Raw genomic sequence first — 23,290 nt, 5'->3', positions numbered from 1 at the left:
GATTGCAATTCCAATCTGTTGATCTTTTTAGCTCTTGACTCTGTTATCCAATGTATTTGCCATCTCCCCTGGAAACTTGGCATCCTTGAATTGGATAAACATTTGATCTGTGCTGTCGTTCAAGTAATTGATAAAAATGTTGAAACATACAGGACTCAGAAAGAGCCCTGTGGCCTTCCACCAGAGACCTTCCTTGGGCCATTCATTAATCAGCACATTGGAGGGTGAACTGCACATTCACCCAGCTGTTCAAATGTAGCTCAGCAAGGATATGATGAGATTTTAACAAGGCACTGTAGATAAAGTCTAGTGTCCCCACAATCTACCAATTAAAAAAATCCTCATGCTAAGAAGAAGAAAAATCCCCAAATCCCAGTCATTGTGGCGTGTGATGGTTTAAGGCTTATGACCCATGGCTTCACTCTGCTGCAGTACGTTTCTTTCATTCTGCCTTTGGTTGATAATACTGCTGGAGTGGAGCGGGGAGTGTTACGACCGGGTCACCTGGGTTTCGGGCTGTTATCTGCAGCAGAGTGGGATTGAGTGAAAGATGTTCGACTGATCTTTTTGGGGAGCCAGGGTCTTGAAGGGCACTGGTTTAGGACACCCTCTCCTGCCAGGACACCGAGCGTGGCTTCCACGGGCCGCTGTCCAGGCTGGTGGGTGGACACCCCCATGGGGTGGATGAAGAAATCCCCACTGCAGAGGGTACCTGGTCTTGGTAAAAAGTGCAGCATGCCTCAGTGAAGGAGTCAGGGATGTGTCGGCCTCCAGATGCTTGGCTAAGCACAGAGTGGAAAAAATACCTCTCTGGAGGTGTTAGAGCAGAATAATAAACACAGACGTGATAGAAGGTACAAAGGCCTTTGCAGGAGTGGGCGTGAAGGCCTAAGGGATGGCAGGAGATTGTGTATGGGGGTGGGGAGGACAGGACAGGCTGGAGTGTGATTCTCCTTCTCAGGCTTACTCTGCCACATTGTCCGAAGGCCAGAGCTGCGTGGAGCTACAGATGTACCCGGCTGTAAGACGTGAACTGCCACAGGCAAAGTTAGAAAACTGATGCAATGGAGTGAGCATTCTGCCGATGGGTCCTAGCAGATAGGGAGGGTCAGCCACGGGCTCCGTGGCAGAGGGCGGTGGCTTGTTTCTGCCCACTCCCTAGAGAGGTGCGTGCAGGCAGGCGCCTGTCGATGGGACCACTTACACCTGCCTCGGATGCTCAGCGCCCATTTCCCCGGGGAGTCTGCACCTGACTCTTCCTGAGGCCCCGCTGTTTGTGCCCCAAGGTCTCTGGCTGTGCTGAGTTCAGCCCCACAGCCATGCCTGGCCTGGGCCATCATTCTCAGTGCCCAGCCCATCTCTGAGCCTGTTTTCCTGCCTGCTGGGCTCTTTGTGGTCCTTGCTGCTGGATGGGCTACATGGCCTGCCTTTAGCTGTCCTTTTTACACCTCTGTGACCCACATGAGGGGCAGAATAAAATGCAGTGAACGTTTATACTTAAAAAATTGTGGCAAAATACACTTAACATAAAATTTGGCGTCTTAGCCATGCTTAAGTGTACCGTCACGTTAAGTACATTCACATCGTTGTACAGCTCACCTCCGGAACTCTCTTCATCTTGAAACCATGAAACCCCGCACCCACTAAACTACCCCTCCCCATGCCCCTTCCCCCTGCCCTGCAAGCACCATTCTGCTCTCCGTCTCTGTGAATTTGACTACTGTGTGTAGTGGAATTGCACAGTATTTGTACCTTTGTGACTGGCTAATTTCACTCAGCCGAATGTCCTCAAGGTTCATCCCCATGCAGCCTGTGTCAGAATTACCTTCCTTTTTTTTTTTTTTTTAATGCTTATTTATTTTTGAGAGAGAGAGAGAGAGAGAGAGGGAGGGAGGGAGGGAGAGGGAAAGACAGCAAGTGGGGGAGGGCCAGAGAGAGAGGGAGATGCAGAATCTGAAGCAGGCTCCAGGCTCGGAGCTGTCAGCACAGAGCCCGATGTAGGGCTCAAACCCACAGACTGTGAGATCATGACCTGAGCTGAAGTAGGACGCTTAACTGACTGAGCCACCCAGGCACCCCGTCCGTGGCCTTCCTGTTGCTTTGAGAGTTCTGAGGTGACACATCCGGCTGGGGTTTTCTTCTTGGCTTCTTTAGTGCCTTCTGTTCCAGGCCTTTCTTTGCCCTTCTCTGGCATGCCTTGCCTCTTCCTGCTTTCCTTCAGACCTCTCCCTCCCTTTCTTCTCACCTGCTTAAATCCCTGCCACCCCAGCTCCAGGAGGTCCGTGCTGCCATCAGCAGCCCCTGCTGTGTGTGGCCCTCAGTTAGGCTCGTTTGTCCCAGGATGACTGTCTGGGCATTGGAGACCCAGCATCCTCTCATGTTTTGTGTGATGGCTCTTTGTAGTAGGTGTGAGCTGACTCCGTGGGTGTCCAGCAGGGGCATCTGTCTGAGCGCATCAACCCCACAGTGCCCTTTGTTAGGGCGGCCGTGGGTGAGCCTGGGAGCCTGCCCTGGAGAACTTGGACTGGGACGGTTTTAGGGCTCAGTGGGACCGGCCGCTCCACGAAGGCAGGAATGTGTCGATTCTGTTCACCGCTGACTTCTGGGTACCTGGAACGTTACGTATTAGCACACGGTAGGCATCTTATTAGTATTTGTTGGAAGAAAAAATAAACTTAGTCCCAAACCTGATGAAGTGGCTGACCTCAGGCCAAGTGGCAGGTGGTCCCTTCCCCTCTGACAAAGCCCCCAAATCAGGTGAAAAGCCTCAACAGTTGAAGAGACTGACCTTCAGCACCATATCCATGAGGAAGTGCACCACGGCACAGAGGGAGCTGTTGAGGGGGGTTTGTACACCCATAATCAGCTTGCCGAGATAACTGCCTAATTGAAACAGTACAGGTCACTTGAGGTAACTGGAACATTGGAAAATATTTTTGAAATGAGGATGTGAACTGGAGTGATGTAACACGTTCTATAAAAGCCCGTGAGATAGGATGGGGGCCACAGGGCCGACTTTTATTTGGAAGGTTAGCCTGGTTCTGAGCAGAAAATCCAAAGTCAAGAGAGAAGGGAAAAGGAGGCAGAAGGAGCACATATTTTCCAGGTCAGGCTGCAGCTCCTGTGTTGAGGAGGCTGCCCCAGGGAGGTCGGGCAGTGAAGCCTGATGCATATCCCCCAAGGTCCCATGAGCGGTTGAGTGGGGGGTAGTGGGTGGGCATACCCAAGGGAGTCTAGTCCTTGGGTGCCGCTTCATCAAAAAGGCAACCAGCCATTGGGACTGGGAATAGTTACAGACGATTTGGGCTCTTACAAAGGTGCTTTTAAAATATAGGGACTTGGAGTGCCTGGGTGGCTCAGTTGGTTGTGTTTGACTTCGGCTTGGGTCATGATCTCATGGTTCGTGGGTTTGAGCCCCGCATGGGGCTCTGTGCTGACAGCTCAGAGCCCGGAGCCTGCTTCAGATTCTCTGTCTCCCTCTCTCTCTGTCTCTCCCCCACCTTGTGCATACACACCATCTCTCTCTCTCTCTCTCTCTCTCTCTCAAAAATAAATAAACATTAAAATATCTCTATATCTATATATATCTATGTCTATAGAGATAGATATAGATAGACCTATCTATATCTATCTCTATATAGATATCTCTAGATCTATCTATAGAGATCTATCTCTATATAGATCTAGAGATCTCGAGATAGAGGTAGGTATAGATATCTATATCTATATCTAGATACAGATATCTAGATCTAGATCTAGATATAGATATCTATATCTACCTCTATATCTAGATCTAGATATCTATAGAGATATAGATATCAAGATATAGATATGGATAGATATCTATAGAGATAGAGATATTTTAATGTTTATTTATCTCTATATAGATATCTTTATATCTATATCTATAGAGATATCTATAAAATATCTATCTCTATCTCTATAGAGATAGAGATAGATCTAGAGATAGCTATATAGAGATAGAGCTAGATAGATATAGATATATCTATATAGAGATAGATATTTAGAGATAGAGATAGATATTTTAATGTTTATCTCTATATAGATATCTCTATATCTATAGAGATATCTACATATGAATATATGTGAATATCTATAGAGATATGTGAATATCTATAGAGATAGATACAGAGATAGATAGATAGATAGATAGATAGATAGATAGATAGATATAGGGGCACTGGGTGGTTCAGTCAGTTAAGTGTCCGACTTTGGCTCAGGTCATGATCTCACGGTCTGTGAGTTCGAGCCCCGTGTTGGCGCTCTTCTGACAGCTCAGAGCCTGGAGCCTGCTTCTGATTCTGTGTCTCCCTCTCTCTCTGCCCTCCCTTGCTCATGCTCTGTCTCTGTCTCTCTCAAAAATAAGCATAAAATAATTGAAAAAAAAAATATATATGGACTTGGGGGCACCAGAGTGGCTCAGTTGGTTAATTGTGACTTCAGCTCAGGTCATAATCTCATGGTTTATGAGTTTGAGCCCCATATTGGGTTCTGTGCTAACAGTGCAGAGCCTGCTTGGGATTCTCTCTTCCTTGCTCTCTCTGCCCCTCCCCCACTTGTCTTTTCTCTCTCTCTCGCTCTCTCTCACTCAAATAAATAAAATTTTTTTTTAAAGTTTTAAAATATAAGGACTTGGAATATTGGACTTTTGATATTTTCAGATTAGAAAAGAGTTTGGAGTCACCATCAAGGCAGCAAAGTTGTTCTCATGAAGACCCAGGAAAATAGGTGTTGTTCCTCTGTTCGAGCAAATACAGCTTTCTGCACCAGCCTGTGTGGCTCCAGATGCTTTATGTGATGGGGACACTGGGGCTTATGTTCCCTCCAATCTTTGAAGTACTTCCCAGTGAAGTTTCCATTTCTTCATCAGAGAGGCAGGATGTAAACATCTCAGCCTGCTTTGTGAATTCTTTGCCCAGCGCACTCTGTTAATGTTCAGAGCCTTCAGGGCTATGTCTTATGTGTGAATGGGTTTTTAGATTATGTTTATATGTATGACAGAGATGGCTCTTCTGTGGGGCAGTGGAGGACAATTTGCATGTTGAAAATTACACTTAATTTTTAATTTCTGTTCCGAAAGCCACCTGCGCGATGCAATCCCTTACATTCTTGTGATTGTGGGTAGTTATTGAATGTGTCAGGTTGTGAGGACTGCTTGCCGTGTGTAAGATATCAATGTACATATACAGTGTAAACACATTCTCTTTGAGGCATGAAGATAAAAAGGCTTAACATGAATTGTGTCTGTTTACACTTACACAGAAAATTCTACTATAACAAACTTTGGAGTATCCACAGTGTTTATTATCATAACATTGTTTCTCCTCCCCCACCCCACCTCCCTTTCTGGTTTTTTGGTTCGTTGAAGTCTGGGAGGGAGTGGGTGGAAAGAGACCCATGCCACCCCTTTCCTGAGCACATGGAGGGTGTGCTGAGACAAGCCAGAGTAGGCGCTGCAGATTCAGCAGCCGCGGGTGGACCGTGAGGTGCTAAGGACACTCTGTCTCCACCTGATTTTCCTTCTGCTTTGCTGTGCTTCGTGCAGTTTCTATGGGTTGCTTGGGGATTTTCTGGTAGAGTGAAGATCAAATTAAGAAATGCAGGTGCACAAGTTTTACGTGTGCCACATTGCATGTGTGAGTGGGTGGGGAGGGTAGTGACGCACGAGGGGGGTTACAGGATTACTTTCTAGGGCAGTGGTTCTCGCAGGGTGGTGCCCAGGCCAGCAGGCTCAGCACCACTGGGCACTTATTAGACATGCAAATTCTTGGGTCCCTGTGTCTGTGTGTTAACAAGCCCACCAGGTGGTTGTGATGAACGCTCAGGGTTTTGAAGGCTGTTCTTACCTGCAAAACCAAGTTGACCTCGTAACGGCTCATCTCAGACTGCTTTCTAGCTTCTGTCCTGCAGTTGCTTTTGTTTCTCTGTCCACAGGCTCTACTCCTGGGGGTTCCCAGGCACCTCCATGTGTGTGCACCCCCCTCTGACTGGTGCCCTGGCCCCCTGCCTTTCCTGGCAAGACCCTGCTCATTCTTCAGACCATCTTCAGGGATCCCCTCCTCGGAGATGGCTTCCAGACCTCCCCAGAGGTGGGGAGTCATGGGTCCCCTTCTTTGTGGTCCTGCAGCCCTGTTCACTGACCTATTAAAAGTTTTAGTTCATTTAACTTGCCACTGGCTGGAGAGGTGGTTGTTCGGCCCCTTTGTACAAAATTCAGTTAGACATGAATGCCCTCCTAGCCTCTTAACATCAGTGTGACTTTCACAGAGTCTAGAGATTTTTTTTTTAAGTTTATTTATTTATTTTGAGAGAGACAGAGAGCAAGGGAGGGGCAGAGAGAGGGGGTAAGAGAAAGAATCCCAAGCAGGCTCCGCACTGTCAGCACAGAACCTGATGTGGGGCTTGAACCCACAAACCCTGAGATCATGACCTGAGCTGAAATCAAGAGTCAGATACTTAACTGACTGAGCCACCCAGGTGCCTCTAGAGTTTTTATAGTACTAAGTTATTGATTCCAAAGAACCCATTTTAAGGGACATAAAGAACTTGTATAGAGGGCCACTGTCTGAAAAGAAAAAAAAAAGGGGGGGGGTTGTTATGTTGGGCTTTTACCACCAGAACCAGACATGACAGCTGGTTGACGACCATTTTACTCATTATCTGCCTGTGGACCTGTAGTAAAATGAGGCTAATTATGCTTCCCAATGTCTTTTATTTCCAATCCTGCAAGCTAAGACTGCCCCATATTTTTAAAGAAGAGTTGATCAGAGTTGAAAACATTTTAATTAGGTAACTACCTCTGATCATCTTTAATGGAATTGGTGTCAGAAGGCTAATCAACAGATTTGTTCATTTTCCCCTTTGTTGTTCATCTTTAGATTGGGGCAACAAAACGGGGGCGTGTGTATGTTTTTTTATTCATGTTTATTTATGTAGTAACATGGCCTAAAGCCCCTTGCCAGCCACAGGAACATGAAAGCCCTATCTGATCTTTATGACCTCTTCCTTCGGGTAGGTATGAACAGCCCATTTTGCAGGTGAAGAAAATGAGGCTGAGGAAGGGTATGTGCCCCCTTGAGGGTAGGAGCCGGTAAATGGAACTTGGGACTCAGACCTAAGTCATCCCATTTTTCTTTTTCTAGGACACAAGATTGTGTTTCGCATAGAGCATGCCAAAGCGGTCATTGATTTCCTCCTCTCTTTCACATACTTAGATTCATAGCTTTTTTTTTTGGGGGGGGGGTTTCTCAGGCAGATGCTTTTTATTAACCCTTCTTATATTAGCAGTTCTTAGGGATTTGTTTCCCGAATATGTATCGTTTGTTTATGTTGTTCCCTTAGGTCCCTAGAGCAGAAATTCTACCCTTTGATGTTTTAAAAATACATAGGAAATTTTGGGGGAGCAGTATTCTTTCAACTAAAAGACTTAATTTAAAATTTTAGTTTGGGGGAAGTGATTTCTACCCCCCCAGGTCCTCGCCTGCCTGTCTGCTTGCCTGCCTCCCTCCAAAGGGTCCTGGCCTGGGGTACCAGACCACCCCTGCCTCTCCCCTCCTCATCCCTTCCCGTGCCCTCTGCTCCTGCCTTGGCGGTCTGTTCATGCTGCCCCTACCTTCCACAGTGTTCTTTCCCTCTGCTTCCTGTTTGCTTTCACTTCCATAAGCTTTGATTATTCTTTATGGGGCCAGCCTGAGAGCTCACATTCCAATGCCTTTCGTAAAGTCGAGTTGTTTTTTTGTGTTTTTTTTGTGTTTTTTTTTTGTGTGTGTTTTTTTGATATCTGCTGCTTTGAAAAGGGAGAAACGGTGTTTTGCAATTTCCTTTTAATCATCAGTGAGTAGTAGCAAGGGTGTGTCTGTCTCTCCTTAGTGTGCTGTGTGGAATATTGACTCCCTTAATGCTTGTATTATTTCACGGCCCCAATGAAGTATGCTGCATTCTCTTTTCCTGTTTGTGGCTTGTGCCTTCTGGACACTGTGTTATCATTCCTGGCCCAGCTGGGTTTTCCTTTTTCTGTTCCTATCACAAAATACCCCAAAGGCGAACAGTGTCGCTCCTGGAATCCAAAACACCCAGTAGCCGGGTCCTGCCTCGCACTTTGTGGCTTGGGCTTGTCTTCTCTTCAGGAATAAGTGGTTAGTTTCTTCCTTGTTTTTTTTCCCCCCTTTTCTTTTCTTCTATAAATTGGGGAAAAGTGTCCAGTGTGGAAACAGTTCTTTCATTTGAAGAATCTGTCCATATCAGCTCTGTATCATGGCTCATTAACTGAGTGGTCTACACGGCAAAGCCGATTCTTTCCCAGTGTCTTTGATCGCAGTATAAACTTTTGGCAGACTTTGGTTATGAGGCTTCATGCTCTTTCACTGGGTCCCGAGCTTTCTGGTCTGCAGGAAATGATAGCAAACTAATTGCTGCCTAACACCTTATAATAGGATCAAACACATGCTGAATGCAAAACCAGACCGCATCCAAGTACTCCTCTCTAAAAACTTCTGTTTATCATTTCAGAGTAAACTAATACGCTTAGTTTATAATGGCATAGAAGGAATGTAAAATTTTAGGCGGGCCTAGGAAAAAATGAATAGTTCAAAAGCAAAGAAGACTTGCGTATTGAGTCACTGACCTGAAACTATCATTGGGTGACATTTCTTGATTTTGAGAGAATTCTAGTGGCACCTATCTGATAGATGCTTTGTTCTCCCCATCCCACCTTAGGCTCACCTTGGCCCCCAGCCAGGCAGCACATCTTTACGAAGCTGCTGGATGTCAGACGTGTACGTTATGCTGGATGTTAGGCATGGGAGACAGGCAGAAAACTGTACAGAGCCTCTCATTTCCATGAGGGTAATAGACAGTGATCACTCAGCTAAATACATCCTTTCAGGGCCTGACACTTTTCAGACATGAAAAGTGCTGTAAAAATAGTGAAATAGGGAAATGAGGTGGGGGGAGAGAGTTAGGGGGGGGATTCTCAAAGCTAGGGTGTTGGGGCAAAGCTCTGATGAGATGACAGGACGAGAGTGGAGGGCTGTCCATGTGACAGGGGACACACTTCAGACAGGGGATAAGGAAGGAAGGCGCTTGGCAGCTATAGTGTGCTAAGCAAGAACATACTGGCAGCTGAGATAGAAGTAGACAGGGACAGAGACGGGATGGTGGGGAAGGTGTAGATGAGGCTGGAGATGACAGTGGCTCAGACCAGGGCTAGAGCAGTGGAGACGGACAGATGTAGTGAAATCCATTCATTCTACGTGTGAATTAATGGTGTGCCCACCATACATCAAGGACTGCTTCAGGCACTGGGGGTGTCGTGGTGGGTGAAATAGAAAATAATCTTCTGTCCTCCTGGAGCTGACACTAGTGGGACAGATCAGTGGGGGAGACCCTGGGATGAGAAGAAGGCCAGAGGAGGGCAGACATGCCCTGGGTGGGGTGGGGGTGGGGGGAGGGGAGTGAATGGGGCCATTGAGAAACAGTGTACAGAAGAGGTGGGGTGTAATGGTGGGAAGAACATCCCAGCTTCCCACAGGCTTGGAAGCTGGAGCCAAGAGGACTGTTGTTTTTTGTTTGTTTGTTTTGTTTTTTCAGCTTTTTTTTTGAGATATTATTGACATTAATACACATCAGTTTAAGGGCACAGTGTACTGATTGGATACGTGTATGTATTACAGAATGATTACCATGATAAAGTTAGTTAACACCTCCACATCCTCTTACATAAGTATAATTTGTGTGTACAATGTGTGTGTGTGTCTAGATAACATTTACGATCTACTCCCCTAACAACTTCCAGGAATACAGTGTTGTCAGTTCCAGTCACCGAGCTGTGCCTTAGCTCCCCAGGTCTTCTTTATCTTAGAGCGAGGACTTTGTACCGTTTGACCAACACCTCCCCACTTCCCCCAACTCCCAGCCCCTGACACCGACCATTCTAACTCCGTTTCTGTGAATTTGACTTTTTTTAAGATTCTGTGTATATGTGAGAACACAAAACGTTTGTCTCTCCGTCTGACATGGCAGTTAGCATAATGCCCAAGAGGATGGGATCTGTACAGTGTAAAGGGAGAGAGAGGAATCAGGAATGAGCCCTTGATTTTGGACACGAGCAATTCAGAAAACGGGGTGTCACTGACCCAGATAGGAGAGTGCAGGAGGCAGATTTTGTCGGAGGAAGGGAATGTGTTATCGGACACCTAAATGGAGATGTTGAGTAGGCAGATGGACATGCGACTCTGGAGCTGCCACTGGCATGCATTTGACAATCATCTAGTGTATGGGTGGCACAGGAAGCCAGCTGTCCATGTGAGAGGACAGAGAGGGGGGAGGCTGAGGCCAGAGGCCAGCATTTAGAGGTGAGGTAGGACCTGAGGGTGGTGAGCGGGTGTGTGGAGTCAGAGAGGCCTCAAGAAGGAGGCAATGTCAGATAACTGGAAGGATCAAGTAAGAATAGGACAGGGAATTGTTATTGGCTTTGATAATGTCATCAGGGGCTTTGCAAAGAGTTGTTTGGTACCATGACTGGGACAGAAGTTTAGCTGGAGGAGTTTGGGGGTAACCAGTTGGTGAGAATACTAGGAGCTGGGACTATCCAGAAACCACGTGTCAAGCTTTGCTGTGAAGGGGCCAGCATCTTACATACGTCACCTGTGCAAAGGGGTGATGATATTACGGAGTGTGAAGTACTATTGAGAGGATCACGTGAGATGAGACAGAATGAAACAAAGCTTCCCTCACAGCCTTTTTCCAGCATGGGATGTTCTCAGGGCCCTGGTTTCTCCCATCTTCTTCTTTGTTGTAGAGGCTTCCTTTGCTCATCAGCAAAAGAGGGGAAGTGGACCAAATGAGGTTTCAGGTTGTAGGTTCTCAAGCTTTGACTGCTTCTCTGCTCTTGGGTCCCCTGGACCCCACCCCCTGACTGCCATTCTCTGTCCAGTTCCTGTCTATGGTTCTGTCCCCCACTGGACTGGTCTTCCCTTTTCCCTCAGCTGCTCCACTTTGATTCTGTCTTGCACTTGACCACAGATTAATCCTCCAAAAAAAGGTCTCCCTTGGGCTTCTCTCCCACTCGAGAGTCTTGAGAGGGGCCTCATTCCTGAGACGAAAGTTTCCATCCCCATGTGTGACCTTTTGTGACTTGGACTCTACCAAACTCGTTTATTCTCTACATCCCTGGCCATCAGTGTTGCTGTCCCTTGAGTGTATATGCTTTCCCTTTTCTCTGGCCTCTGGAATGTTAATACCCAGTTTTAAGTCCTACCCATCCTCTAGGAGTCAGGGCATGCAAGGGCTTTCCTCAGCCCTGCCACAGAAAGGGCCTCCTCTCTGTGGGTAGCTCCAAGGCTGTCTGTCCTGCCCAGTTCGGTTCACATCTAGAGTGGACTTGCACTCTACACACCACTGACCAGCTTCTGCCACATACGACAGTTGTTTGTCATGGGTCTTAGCTCTTGGCATTCGCCGTGAGCCTCTTCAGAGGGCAGGTACCACTTCTTTGCACTTCCTACAGCATCATATGTGTTGAGTGCTCCAAAAACTAATGAATTACACTAGTCAGAAAACTTGACTCTATCTGAGAAGCTTTAATGGAAGGTTTGTGATTATTAAAGCCTAAGAAAGGGTACTAACCAAGGTGTGTGTGTGTGTGTGTGTGTGTGTGTGTGTGTGTGTGTATGTGTTTAGAATTTTAAAAATAAAAGTTTCCAATATCAAGGCTGTTCTATCAAAAGCATTTCAAATCTGCAGATGCCTTGGTCCAGCAATTCTACTTCTAGGGACTTATCTCAAGAAAAGAGTCTTGGATCTCTGCCGAGAATGTTCCCTGGAATGTTCCTTATGATGAGAAAAATTGGAGATAACCTAAATATCCAACAATACGGGATTGGTTTTTTAAAAAATAAAAGAACTCATGGTGCATATTCACAGCCTAGAATCAGTATCTCCTTAAAGTGATAACGTAGAAGGACATTTATTGATTTGGTGAAATGTTCATATTAAGTGATTGAAGTGTATTTGAAAACGTGATATTATTGCCTGATTTCCTTTACCTTAATCAAATTCCTTACAGAGAGAGGATCACTGGCATAGGAACTGTTAACAGTGATTATCTTTGGACGTTGAGACATGGATGAGTTTTACTGTCTTTTGGCTATTCTGTTGCCTAACCTTCCTATGGGAAGCCTGCTTTCTTGATTCTTGATTCATAAAATATTAGAGTTGGGATTGCATATCCCTTTTATTCATAGAAACCATGCATTCTTGCCTTTCTGTTAAGTTAGCCTTTGTATCTACATTCACGCAGTATTAGGGAAGAACACAAGGCCACCTGGCCCGCATCAGATGGTAGCAAGAAATGTGGGAATGTGCTTCTTTGTGTCCCTACTTTCTAGGTCAGGGTGACTGTTCTCCAATATCAACTGCTGCTTGGTGTCCTTGAGGCTCGATGCGGTAGGAAGTTGTTATGTGGCTGCTGAGCTGTTTGTTCAGACTTTGGGCACTGGTGCTCTGCGGAAGGGGTGGGGGGTGAGCGGCTGGCAGCTCTGGAGCCTGCAGCCTTGATTCCCGCATGTGCTTCTCGTGTACGACCCCGGGCTCAGAGCTGTGGTTTACACATAAGTGGGATGGGGACGGCATCCCCCATGGTCGCCGTGTGTGTTGCACAACGTCCGGCCCAGAGTAGACGCTTCACGAATGACAGCTGACCAACTAGAGACTCAGATAGTCCGCCTGCGGCCCTATACCTAAAGCTGGTCTGCTGCGAAGAACTGAGTCTTATTTCTTTAAAAATAACAATAATAAGATAGGTTTCCTGAAAACTGACCATATTGTGGGGTGGGAAGTAGTTCTGAAAATGATTTCCTTTTGACTCAGACGTGTCCCGCCCTTGCCCTCTTGTCTCCCTTCCAGTCTGCGGGCCGGGCATCGATATCCGTAACGACTATCAGCAGCTGAAGCGCCTGGAGAACTGCACGGTGATCGAGGGCTACCTCCACATCCTGCTCATCTCCAAGGCAGAGGACTACCGCAGCTACCGCTTCCCCAAGCTCACGGTCATCACCGAGTACTTGCTGCTGTTCCGCGTGGCCGGCCTCGAGAGCCTCGGGGACCTCTTCCCGAACCTCACGGTCATCCGCGGCTGGAAACTCTTCTACAACTACGCCCTGGTCATCTTTGAGATGACCAATCTCAAGGATATTGGGCTTTACAATCTGAGGAACATTACCCGGGGGGCCATCAGGATTGAGAAAAACGCTGACCTCTGTTACCTCTCCACGGTGGACTGGTCCCTAATCCTGGATGCGGTGTCTAATAACTACATCGTGGGAAACAAGCCCCCAAAGGAATGCGGGGACCTGTGTCCGGGGACGATGGAGGAGAAGCCCTTGTGCGAGAAGACGACCATCAACAATGAATACAACTACCGCTGCTGGACGACCAACCGCTGCCAGAAAAGTAAGAATGGCGCTGATGTGGCTTTCCCTGTGCCGCTTCTCTTTCCCCTCCTTCTCTCCCTTGCCCTCCTCCTCTTGGAACGCACGGGTTCTGCCGGGGGTTCTGCTGGGAGGGTGCGGTGACGTGGCACTGAGGACACGTCCGCCTGCCGTGTGCCGGTGGGGGTCTTGGTTGGCTTCCTTTTGCATCTGGGAACTCATGGGATGCGGGACTGTGGCATGGCTGCCATCAAGACCTTTCAAATCATGTACTAGAAATAATCCACCACCCTTCTGGGCTAGAAGCTTGCTCACCGACCTTCAGTTTTGGATTTCTGATGAGAAAGGTGATCCGCTGTGTTTGGAAGGGCCTACGCCCTGGCAGTCAGGGACTGCTTAGGGATCAACTCGTTCATCCTTTGCACGAAAAGAGATCTTTTGGCATGGCGGGACTTCCTTAGCATGAATATACTTGGAATATGGTTGAATAAAGGAAAAGTAAAGAGCTAATGCAATTCACATCCTGTGAAAATGGTGACCTCCACTCCCTCCTTGGTCCCCAGTGATGTTATGATGCTTATGTGTTGCTGGTTTATGATGGAGCACCTGGCCATGGTGCGAGAGCCCTGGACCAGGTTTCAGGAATCCCGCATTCAGGCTGTACTTGAAGGTGGCTGTGTAGTGAGTATAGTTGTACACCCCAGTGCGTCCATTTCCTTTTTTCTATCTTTTTTTTTTTTTTTTTTTTTTTTGTCCCCTGAAGAGTTACAAGTCTTATGAAATCACTCAGTGGAAGAATTTTGAAATATGCCCACTGCTCTTCTGGTCCAGGTGGTGGTATTCTGAACCTTCTTGTTCATCAGCAGTCTGCCCGTTTTACGCCTGAGTATAACCAGACTCTTGAATTATTGTGATCAATACCTTGAGACCCAAGTTGTTTGGTATTAGAAGGTGACTCTGGGCCTCTGCTGTGTTGCTTTTCGCAATGTTTAGGTATATTGGCCAGGAAGATTCCTCTCACTGGTTGGAAGTCAGCGTGGTAGCTATAAATAGCTATTATTTAATGGTTGGCCCAGTTAAAGACCCAAAGAGCTCATGTATTCTAGCTAGTCATGAAAAGCCAAGAAATCCCAAATTGGTAGGCTCGCCTAAACCTTGAAGTGTATAAAATAAACAAAATAAAGGCCAGACCCCACAGGTAGCTGTTGTTTCTGTTTCCCTTCCAGGGTTGAAGCAGGAAAAGGATGGTTTCTTTGACCCAGCTCACACTTTTTTGCTATCATTCCATCAGTGTGTACATGAACATTTGATTAATAAGGGAAGGGGTCCCACTGGCTTCAGCTAGGACCTTGGATGGCCAAGAACGCCATCAGGCCGCTGAAGAGTCCCTGTTGGCTAGGGTTGGAAGAAGGTCCTGTGCTAAAGTCACATTTGTGATTGATTAAAACGGTACCCTATCATTAGGTTACCCACTGGTTTTGGGAAAACAACAAAAATACCTTTTTAAGTAGTCTTGACATTTTAAAATTTTATTTTAAAAGAAAAAGGCGTCAGCAAGGGAGGCATCGTGTGTAGTGGGAAGATGTTGGATGCGGTGTAAATGGCCTGGGTGACCTTGGACGAGCCTTCTGGGCCATGGTTGGGCACCTTTAGAATGTTCCTTAGGGCAGTCCCATATTATTCCTCAGTGGTGACCAAATGTGTGCGAAACTGCTTTGAAAACTCATAAGCTCTGTACAAAAGGGAGGTGTTATTTAAAAAGTCATTAGGTGGGCACTTGTTCAGTGATTCAGTCGATATTTACTTTGGCCTCACTGTGGATTTTTGGCTGTTTCTGACCAGCTGGTTGTTGAAGAAGCCTGGAGCAGAGGCGAGGCTTGGTTTCTGGGTCCAGGTCTGGTAGCTGGGACCGGGAATGAGCAAGTAATTTAAATTGCCTGGCCCTCAGTTTCTTCATCTGGGATAGATCCTGTCTTTCTCATAGGGCACTTGGACTATTTAAAAAAAAAAAAAAAAAAAAAAAAAGGAAAAGCACCAGAAAAAAGAATGGGGGTTAGAAATTGGGCCTTGGTGCTGGTATGGCTGATGTTGACAGGCCTGTTGGCTGGACACCTGCTTCCCCAAGGCCGCACCCTGCAGGCTTCTCCCCCGCCAGTTCTCAGTCCTGCTGACGTTTTTCTGAGATTTTACAAGGGAGTATTTATTGAAAAATTACTACCAGCATTCAAGGAAATTGTCTTCTCTTCATCTGGGAGTTTCAGGAAAACTCCAGCATGCATGGGCAGGCTTCTTAAGAGGTTTTTCTAATTGAATCAGAGCTCTCTCTTTACATAGATTCCCTTCAGACCTGTGCTGTCTGATGTGGTAGCCACTAGCCACATGTGGCTTCATTCAGGCTTGAACTGTGGCCTGGTCCGAACTGAGACTCACTCAAAGCGTAAAATACATTGGATTTCAAAGATGTAGCAGGGTCAGGAGAAAAAGTAAGGTATTTCCTTATTAATATTATGTTGTTGAAATGATAATATTTTGGACAGACTGGAGTCCATAAAATATGTTATTAACTTAATTACACCTGTTTCTTTTTACTTTGTCATGTGGCTACTATAGCATTTGAAGGGACAGGTGTGGTTCTCATTCTGTTTCTGTTGGAGAGTGCTGTTTTAGAGCACTCCTTCTAAGGCCATACGTTCTCTGTCCCCCATCGTCTCTCTGGCTGAGCACTGCAGTGCTGTGATATCCCTCTCCAGGAGGATGCTTATGAGTCATTCAAGGAGCCTGGTGAAGGGTGTTGAGCCTGGACACAATGTCTACCTTGAAGTCAACGTAAGCATTAAGATGCCCATTTAAAACAGTGAAGTGTGGAAGAACCCCATTCAGTTATTCTCCACAGGGCTGCCCACAGAAGCAGGGAGAGCGTCTGGAGAGCTACGTCAAATCAGGGATGCGTGTGAAATTTGTGACACCGCGGAGAAGGCCTCAATCCTGGAGTGCTCATACGCACTTTTTACTTGGTGCTCTTCCTTCGGCTCCTTCTTAGGTATCCTAACTGGGCGGTGGGTGGCAGGCAGCTTCGTAGACAGCCCCATCAAGGAAATGACTACTTCGTGGGTTCTCCACCCACTTTAGGATTTCTCTGTTGTCCTGTGATTTGGAGAAGTGGTTTTATGCAGGCTTGAGTTACGGCTAAAGAGTGACTGACCCTTAAAAAGTCATGTACGGTGTTCTCCCTTCTGTAAAAATGTAACTTGTGGCCCTGACCTTCAGCCCTGGTGACCACCCCTCCCCCCCAACCACCCCCCACCCCCCCCAACCCCCGGCCTCCTAGGAAGATACTGCTTCTCTTCCTATGTCTACAACCATTCCTTTTCCGGCTCCTTTTCCTTGGTTTAGTCTTTAGTACCTGGCGGTCTCCAGACTTCCATCCTAGGCCTCTTTTCACTGCCCTTGTTCCCCAGAATGCTCCACCTGCTGCTTCACCATCCTTTTGTCTACAGCTGGTCCGTAAATATCATCTTCAGCTTAGACCTCTTTATAAGCTCTTAGACCCACATATCCATTCCTGTCTAGACAACCACAGGCATTTCAGTGTCTTCTAGTCTTCTCTGTCTCCTCCCTTCTACTGAGTCTTTTTCTTCTATTCTGTCTCTTCGTGGACAGCGTTCTGGTGCTCCACGCTCCCATGTCGGGAACTTGGGTGTTTGGATGCTTCCTCCTCCAATTGCAAGACAAGCCCTTTCCATCCCAGGGTTTCTCAGATCTACCACCCTCCGCTGTCCCCTCTGCCCTTTTCAGCGACCTGGCCTCTCTCCAGCCTTCCTGCACCCCTGCCTCGGCCCAGTGAACTCCCTAACACATGCTCTGACCGACAGGCTCCTCTACCTGAAATCCTGTAGTGGGAGCTTGTGGAATCTCATGAAATTGGGCCATGCATGCCCCCGACAAGCTGCCTGCCTGCCTTCTGCCTGCCGTGTCCCTGGCCCGTGATGGTGCTTGCATGTGCTGGCCAGGTGGCCGCCCTCACTGGCAGACTTCTTGCCCCTTGGCATAGGACTCTGGGACTTTGCAGACTCTGGTGGGCCTTTCCCGTAGCAGAGAAACCTGGCAGTGGCACTTTCTGCACTGCTGAGTCAATTCTGGGCGCGTCCTCCACATCTCGGAGAGCACGGGTGTCACCCCAGGGGTGAGCACGCACTTGCTTTGTGAAAGATTTATTGTCAGGAAGATCTGTTTCCCCCACCCCCCGCCCCTCTGCAGAGAGCAGTGTGTAATAACAGTCCTCAGCAAGCCAAAAGACTCGAGGATTATGAAATGTGGATGTCTCCTGTGTCGCTTTCACGGTCCTTGCTACCCAGGAGCTCCATCACCAACCCTGTGTCCGGCTCGTCACTGGCAGGGAGGATCAGCCGTGGATGGTAGGAGCTCTTCTCTGTCCTGCCCTTGTCAGAAGGATTCAAGGCCCAAGGTGATGGAGAAGTGCAGAAACCATCTTAAAAGTTGAACTTGGCCTGTGGCACTTGGCACCATCCCTTACTTTGTACAGTTATTTGCTGAAAGCCAACCGTGTCTAGGGATGGGGGCGGGTGAGGGTAGATACTCTGGAAGCACCTGTGGTTCTTTTCATGCCCGATTGAATTGCCTCAGTGGCATCTGGCGTTTGCTTGCCACTGGGGCTTTCTGGTACTTGATTTCAGTTTTTTTAAATGTTTATTTATTTATTTTGAGAGAGAGAGAGAGAGAGGTAGAGAGCGAGCAGGGAAAGGGCAGAGAGAGAGAGAATCCCAAGCAGGCTCCGCACCAGCACATGGTGCCCGATGCAGGGCTTGAACTCATGAACTGTGAGATCACGACCTGAGCCAATATCAAGAGTCTGGCGCTTAACCAACCGAGCCACCCAAGCACCCCTCTGGTACTTGTTTTCAGATATGGATGGTCCTCCAACCAAAAAAAAAAACAAACAAACAAAAAAAACCAAACCCAAAAAACAAAACAAAAATCTAAAACTTACTACTAAACTCAGTGTCTCCAAGTCCTCTTTAACCCATCAGGATGAACAGCTTGTGGTCTACTCACATCCCTGTATTGCCTGCGAGAAGGCCTAGTCTTTGCCAGGAAATTCATGAAGGTGGCGAGCCTGGCCAGCTTTGCTGGTGGCACAGCCTTCTTTCAATTAGAAGGGTGCTGACTGGAAACAGTGGTCCCGGGGTCTGTTGCGTTTCGCCACTGCCTTCCAAATGAGAAAGCAGGAAAATAGCAGATTGGAGCCTTTGTGCGAGAAGGCAGTAAACGGCTCCCTTTATTGACAAAAGGAAAACATTTTACAGCCGTCTTGCTGATGAGATCAGGGACTCAAAATGAAGGCAGGTAGTATAAAAAAAGACAATTCTACATCCCCCCCCCAAAAAAAAAAATAGGTTCTCATGTTCCTGTTTATCAGATACTTCTCACAGGGCGGTATTGGTGTGTGGAGTGAAATTGTTCCCCTTCCTCATTTTCTTAGAGATTGGCCTGCCGGGTGAAAGTGAGGGGCTTGCTTAAGTGTTTGTAAATCACCTGCTGGAGTGGGGTGAGGTGAGGGACACGGTTTCTCTGCCCTGCAATGTGCCTACTTCATCTTAATTCTCCCCTCCTCCCCCTCCTCTCCATTCTCATTCTCCTCCTCCTCCTCCTCCTCCTCCTCCTCCTCCTCCAAGTTTTAAGCTTCTGTGAGGGGTATTTCTTTCTGCGAAACACTGTGTGGTCGGCCGCCAGGTTCTAGCATGCCTGGGCCCTCCAGACTGCCCAAGGTGGATGAGAAGAGGGGCCTGCATTTTCCAGCTGGAGCCGGGGCAGGTCTGTGGATCCTGGATGAGAAGGCAGCCAGTGGAGTGGGTCTGGCATGGTGTTGATGGTAGGAGCTTGTCTCTCTTCCCCCGGAAGGCCCCTGCTCTGGTCAGCTGCTCCTAGTGTGGGGGTGATCTTTATTTAGAAGGGGGTCACATGCCCCTGGGCCTCATTTCTATGCCTTTTATAGTCAAGCATGGAGATCACATTCTGTTCTCCCTGACTGTCGACCCTTGTTACCAATACGGTGAAGCAGTTTGTGTCCATGGCTCTCTGGGACACCTCTGAGCCCACCCCCATCTCTTAGTTCTCCTGCCTGGCTCCTTGAAAGGCTTTGTTCTTGGCTGATTTTCCCCTAATTAAGGTGTCACCTTCCTGGGTTCCCTTCAGGAGTTTGTTTTTTAATAAGGATCTCAGAGAGTAAAAAGGCTTTCAGAATAACTCTCCTAGGGTGATTTTTGCAATTCTAGGTGTTTGGAAATATCTGAAATCCCTTCAGAACTCACCAGTTGAGCCTACTTGTAAGATTGTCCTGATTTCTGGGACACCTGGGTGGCTCAGTCGGTTAAGCGTCTGACTCTTGATTTTGGCTCAGGTCTTGCTCACAGTTTGTGGGACTGAGTCCCGCATCAGGCTCTGCCCTGACAGCACAGAGCCTACTTGGGATTCTCCCTCTCTCTGCCCTCCCCCTGCTCACATTCTCTCTCTCTCTCTCAAAATAAATAAATAAGCTTAAAAAAAAAAAAAGCTTGTCCTCTTTTCCTTCTAGTCCTAAAATGCCTCTTTTGTTACGTTAACATTTCTATCTTGCTTTTCTTGTGTGTACGCCAGTGTGACATTCTTGATTTGAGTGGGAATGACGTGGATCACGTGGGCCCAGGGCTAACCTTGTGCTAGACAGCATCGCTCAACTTGAATGCATAAGGTGGTTCAAAAGTTAGGTTTGGCCCGTGGTGAAGCTGGAAGCCATGAATTGGAACCATACCTCCTTCTAGCGTGTGATGTGACTCCGGGACTCAGGCTGTCTGAATCGGGGTCTCTGAGCACCATTGTGGGATGGACTGCGCCCCTGACTGGGAGCAAACGAGAGACAGCCACAGTGTTCCCGGAACTCTGGTAGCAAGAGATGCGATCTTTCTGTCTGTGACACACAGGATATTAAACAGAGCAGGCGTCTGTTTATCACTGTGCATAACTTGAGAATCTAGATTTAAGACATGTTGTAATCTTTTGTGTGGAAGAAGGAACCTCCGGTCAAAATCTGAAATCTAGAGCATTCTGGGTTCTCTTCTGTATCCAGCCTATCTTCTCAGTCTTTGGAACAGTCTTCCCTGTCACTGTGTGAACTGCTCTGCAGGAGCAGGAATGAGAGCTGAGCAGTTCTCGGAGCTTGGTGGAGATGATTGTCATCTCAGGTCAGGGAGTGCTGCAGGCTCCTGGGGTCAGTGGAAAAGGGCGGGTCATAGACAGGAAGAGTGGCCATCCAGGTAAGACTGTGCTCCTGCGTGTTAGCTTAGACGCTGTTCTACAGTCCTTTGAGTGTCATGGGACTGGCTGGGGCCTCACTCCTGACATTCCGGGGGTATCCACCCTTGACAGTTGTCATTGTGGATTCCGTGGAGACAGCACCTGCCATCACATGCCTGGCATCCTCTGTTCGGCTGGTCTCCAAGCATGTCCAGTGGCTCTGCACCTGAAAGGTGTGATTTTCCCCAGTGGACCATCATGGCATGTTAACGTTGATATTTGCAAGAATATGTAGTTTTCTACAAAATGGGAGATACATACATACACACACACATACATATTACATTCCAGTATGGACAGGTGGCATCATACGGCAAAGGTTTAAGAAGAGTCGATGAATTGAGAGGGTTCCACTCATTAGCCTCGTGTGTTTCCAGGTCCTGGAATGAGGCTGCCTTCCCCATCTTCCATTTGTGAAACAGGACGGGGCAGGGACAGAACTTACAAAGCACCAGACAGACTGCCGAGCACATAGTAGGTTTTTGGGAAATGATAGCCAATTGCTAGTCTTTCTAAAATTAAACTGTCTAAGAGCTGCATTCTGAGACCATCTAGAATTGTGAGCATTAAACTGCATTGAATGTGTATGTTTACTGCCATATCTTAAATGGTCTTTCTCTATGGCTTTTTCTAAATTGCAAAAATTCAATTATCATAAATAGCATGGCATAGTGTAGGAGTGGATCTTGCTAATTTAATCCAAATTGTTCAAATTCTTGTGTCTGTCCAGATAAGCCGTATCTTTAAAGAACATTCAGTGAGGTACATATGACTGTATCAGGATGCCAGTGGGGCCTCTGTAGTTACATGTAAACTCTATTTATTTGGTTATCAAACCCTATGAATTTATTCTGCTTGCAAGCGTGGTGTGGGGAAGAATTTAAGAAATATCAACAAGATTCTTGTTTGATACTAACATTAAATGTTATCTTTTTTTTTTTAATGCGTTTTTTGCAGAGAGCAGTAAAGTGGTTATAGAGTGGGCACGATTTGGGGGAAGATAACAAGGATGTACATTTTTATTTGTGACAAATGCCAGTCTCACATAGTAAAGGTAGCCAACCGTCTGCTCCAGGCTGAAGCATGTCTGTTTATTTCTCTTCTTTGGGAAAGGCTCGCAGTATGTGTGTGTGCGTGTGTGTGTGTGTGTGTGTGTGTGTGTGTGTGTGTGTGTGTGTGTGTGTACTTGCTCATGCATACCACTCTGTGCTCCCACCCGGCCTCTTCTCCTGTTTAGGCTGTTTTGTTTTGTTTCCTTTCCCTCCTCTCGCCCCCAGTGCAGGAAACAAACAGTGGCTCTCTCTGTCCTCCCTTAGATCTTCCTTCCGTTCGAGGGGATCAGGTGGGTGGGAAAATGCTGTGCAGGAATGTCAGGCCTTCTCCCGGAAGCCCGGTTTCTGTTTCATCTCATTATTGGACAGAAGTCGCTTTTTGTATCTTGGCCTTGGTCACAAACAACCGCCCGGTCGTCTCTCGTTTCTTCGTGCCATTTTTCACGGAATCCACGTGGGATGGGAACAGAGGCAACGTGTTTGGAGACTCGGTGTTGCCTGATCCTCACTCGTAGCCTTGTGTACAAAAGGCTGTGCGGACTGACCCAGCATGTAGCTGCCTCTAATTTGTGTTTGCAAGTTCTGATGAAGGGACTCGGATGGAGTTTACGAGGTTGTAGCTGCCGGAGCCCATGCAGGCCCTGGGCCCGAGCCCACTGTGCCCAGGGGCCCCTGGGGAAGACGGCCCAGCTGCGATATGCGTACATCTGCCCTTGGCAGCGGATCTATGAACCAGGGCTGCCATTCTGGATTTCCGGATAGATGCAAAGTGCTTGGATGGTTTTTAGCAGCTGCCTGAGACCAGGGAGTTGGACATACTAGTAAAAAGAGGTGGGAAAATAATAAAGAAAGATGGGGAAGCAAATAGCCTACGATACAAGAAAAAAGGCAAGATGAAGGTTGGTATTATTAGAAACATTCCTGGGGAGCCATGGTGTTCGAGTTAGGAGTCCCCCTCCCCACCCCCGACCCCCACAGAAGGTACTAGTAGTCATATGCAGACAAATGGAAACTAGCTAGATCCCTAGGTCAGAAGGGACTAGCCTTGTTCCTGGAGTTGTAACCTACTAGGACATTTCCATTCTGATTTCTTAACCTCTGAATGGTCCCTTTATGCTTTGCCAAGTAGATGATATTGATAGGTTCCTAGTCTTTCCTCAGGTAAGATGTAGGGGTATAGTTTTTGTTGTCTTCTTCAGTGAACTTGAAATGATTGGATTATTTTGTAATCCATAGGTACTTCCTTTAAAGGGTTTTGAATAACTGTGTCAAAGAAGCTTTGGAACAGATTTTAAGCAAGGTTGTGGAAAATGTACCTTGTCCTGTCTCCCACCCACGAGGAAAGACAGGGAAGCCTGGATGCAGAAGGGCATATTCTTTACCTGCTCTTTATAATTTCGTGCACGGTCTAGGGGACACCAGCGAGGCAGCATGGTCCAG

The 23,290-nt window shown here is 47.2% G+C and overlaps 1 protein-coding gene across 1 annotated transcript in view; it reads left to right on the top strand.

Moving 5' to 3' along the window:
- IGF1R (insulin like growth factor 1 receptor) overlaps nt 1-23,290 on the top strand; it is a 300,773-nt gene that overhangs the window by 41,228 nt on the left and 236,255 nt on the right. The window contains exon 2 of the mRNA XM_042941109.1: nt 12,925-13,470. Within this exon, the coding sequence (XP_042797043.1) occupies nt 12,925-13,470 (546 nt within the window). The remainder of the gene's footprint in view (nt 1-12,924; nt 13,471-23,290) is intronic.

Source organism: Panthera leo, chromosome B3 (genome assembly GCF_018350215.1).
Source record: "Panthera leo isolate Ple1 chromosome B3, P.leo_Ple1_pat1.1, whole genome shotgun sequence".
Taxonomy (NCBI): domain Eukaryota; kingdom Metazoa; phylum Chordata; class Mammalia; order Carnivora; family Felidae; genus Panthera; species Panthera leo.
Note: the sequence above shows the minus strand (reverse complement) of the source record. Positions and strands in the feature narration are given on the sequence as shown.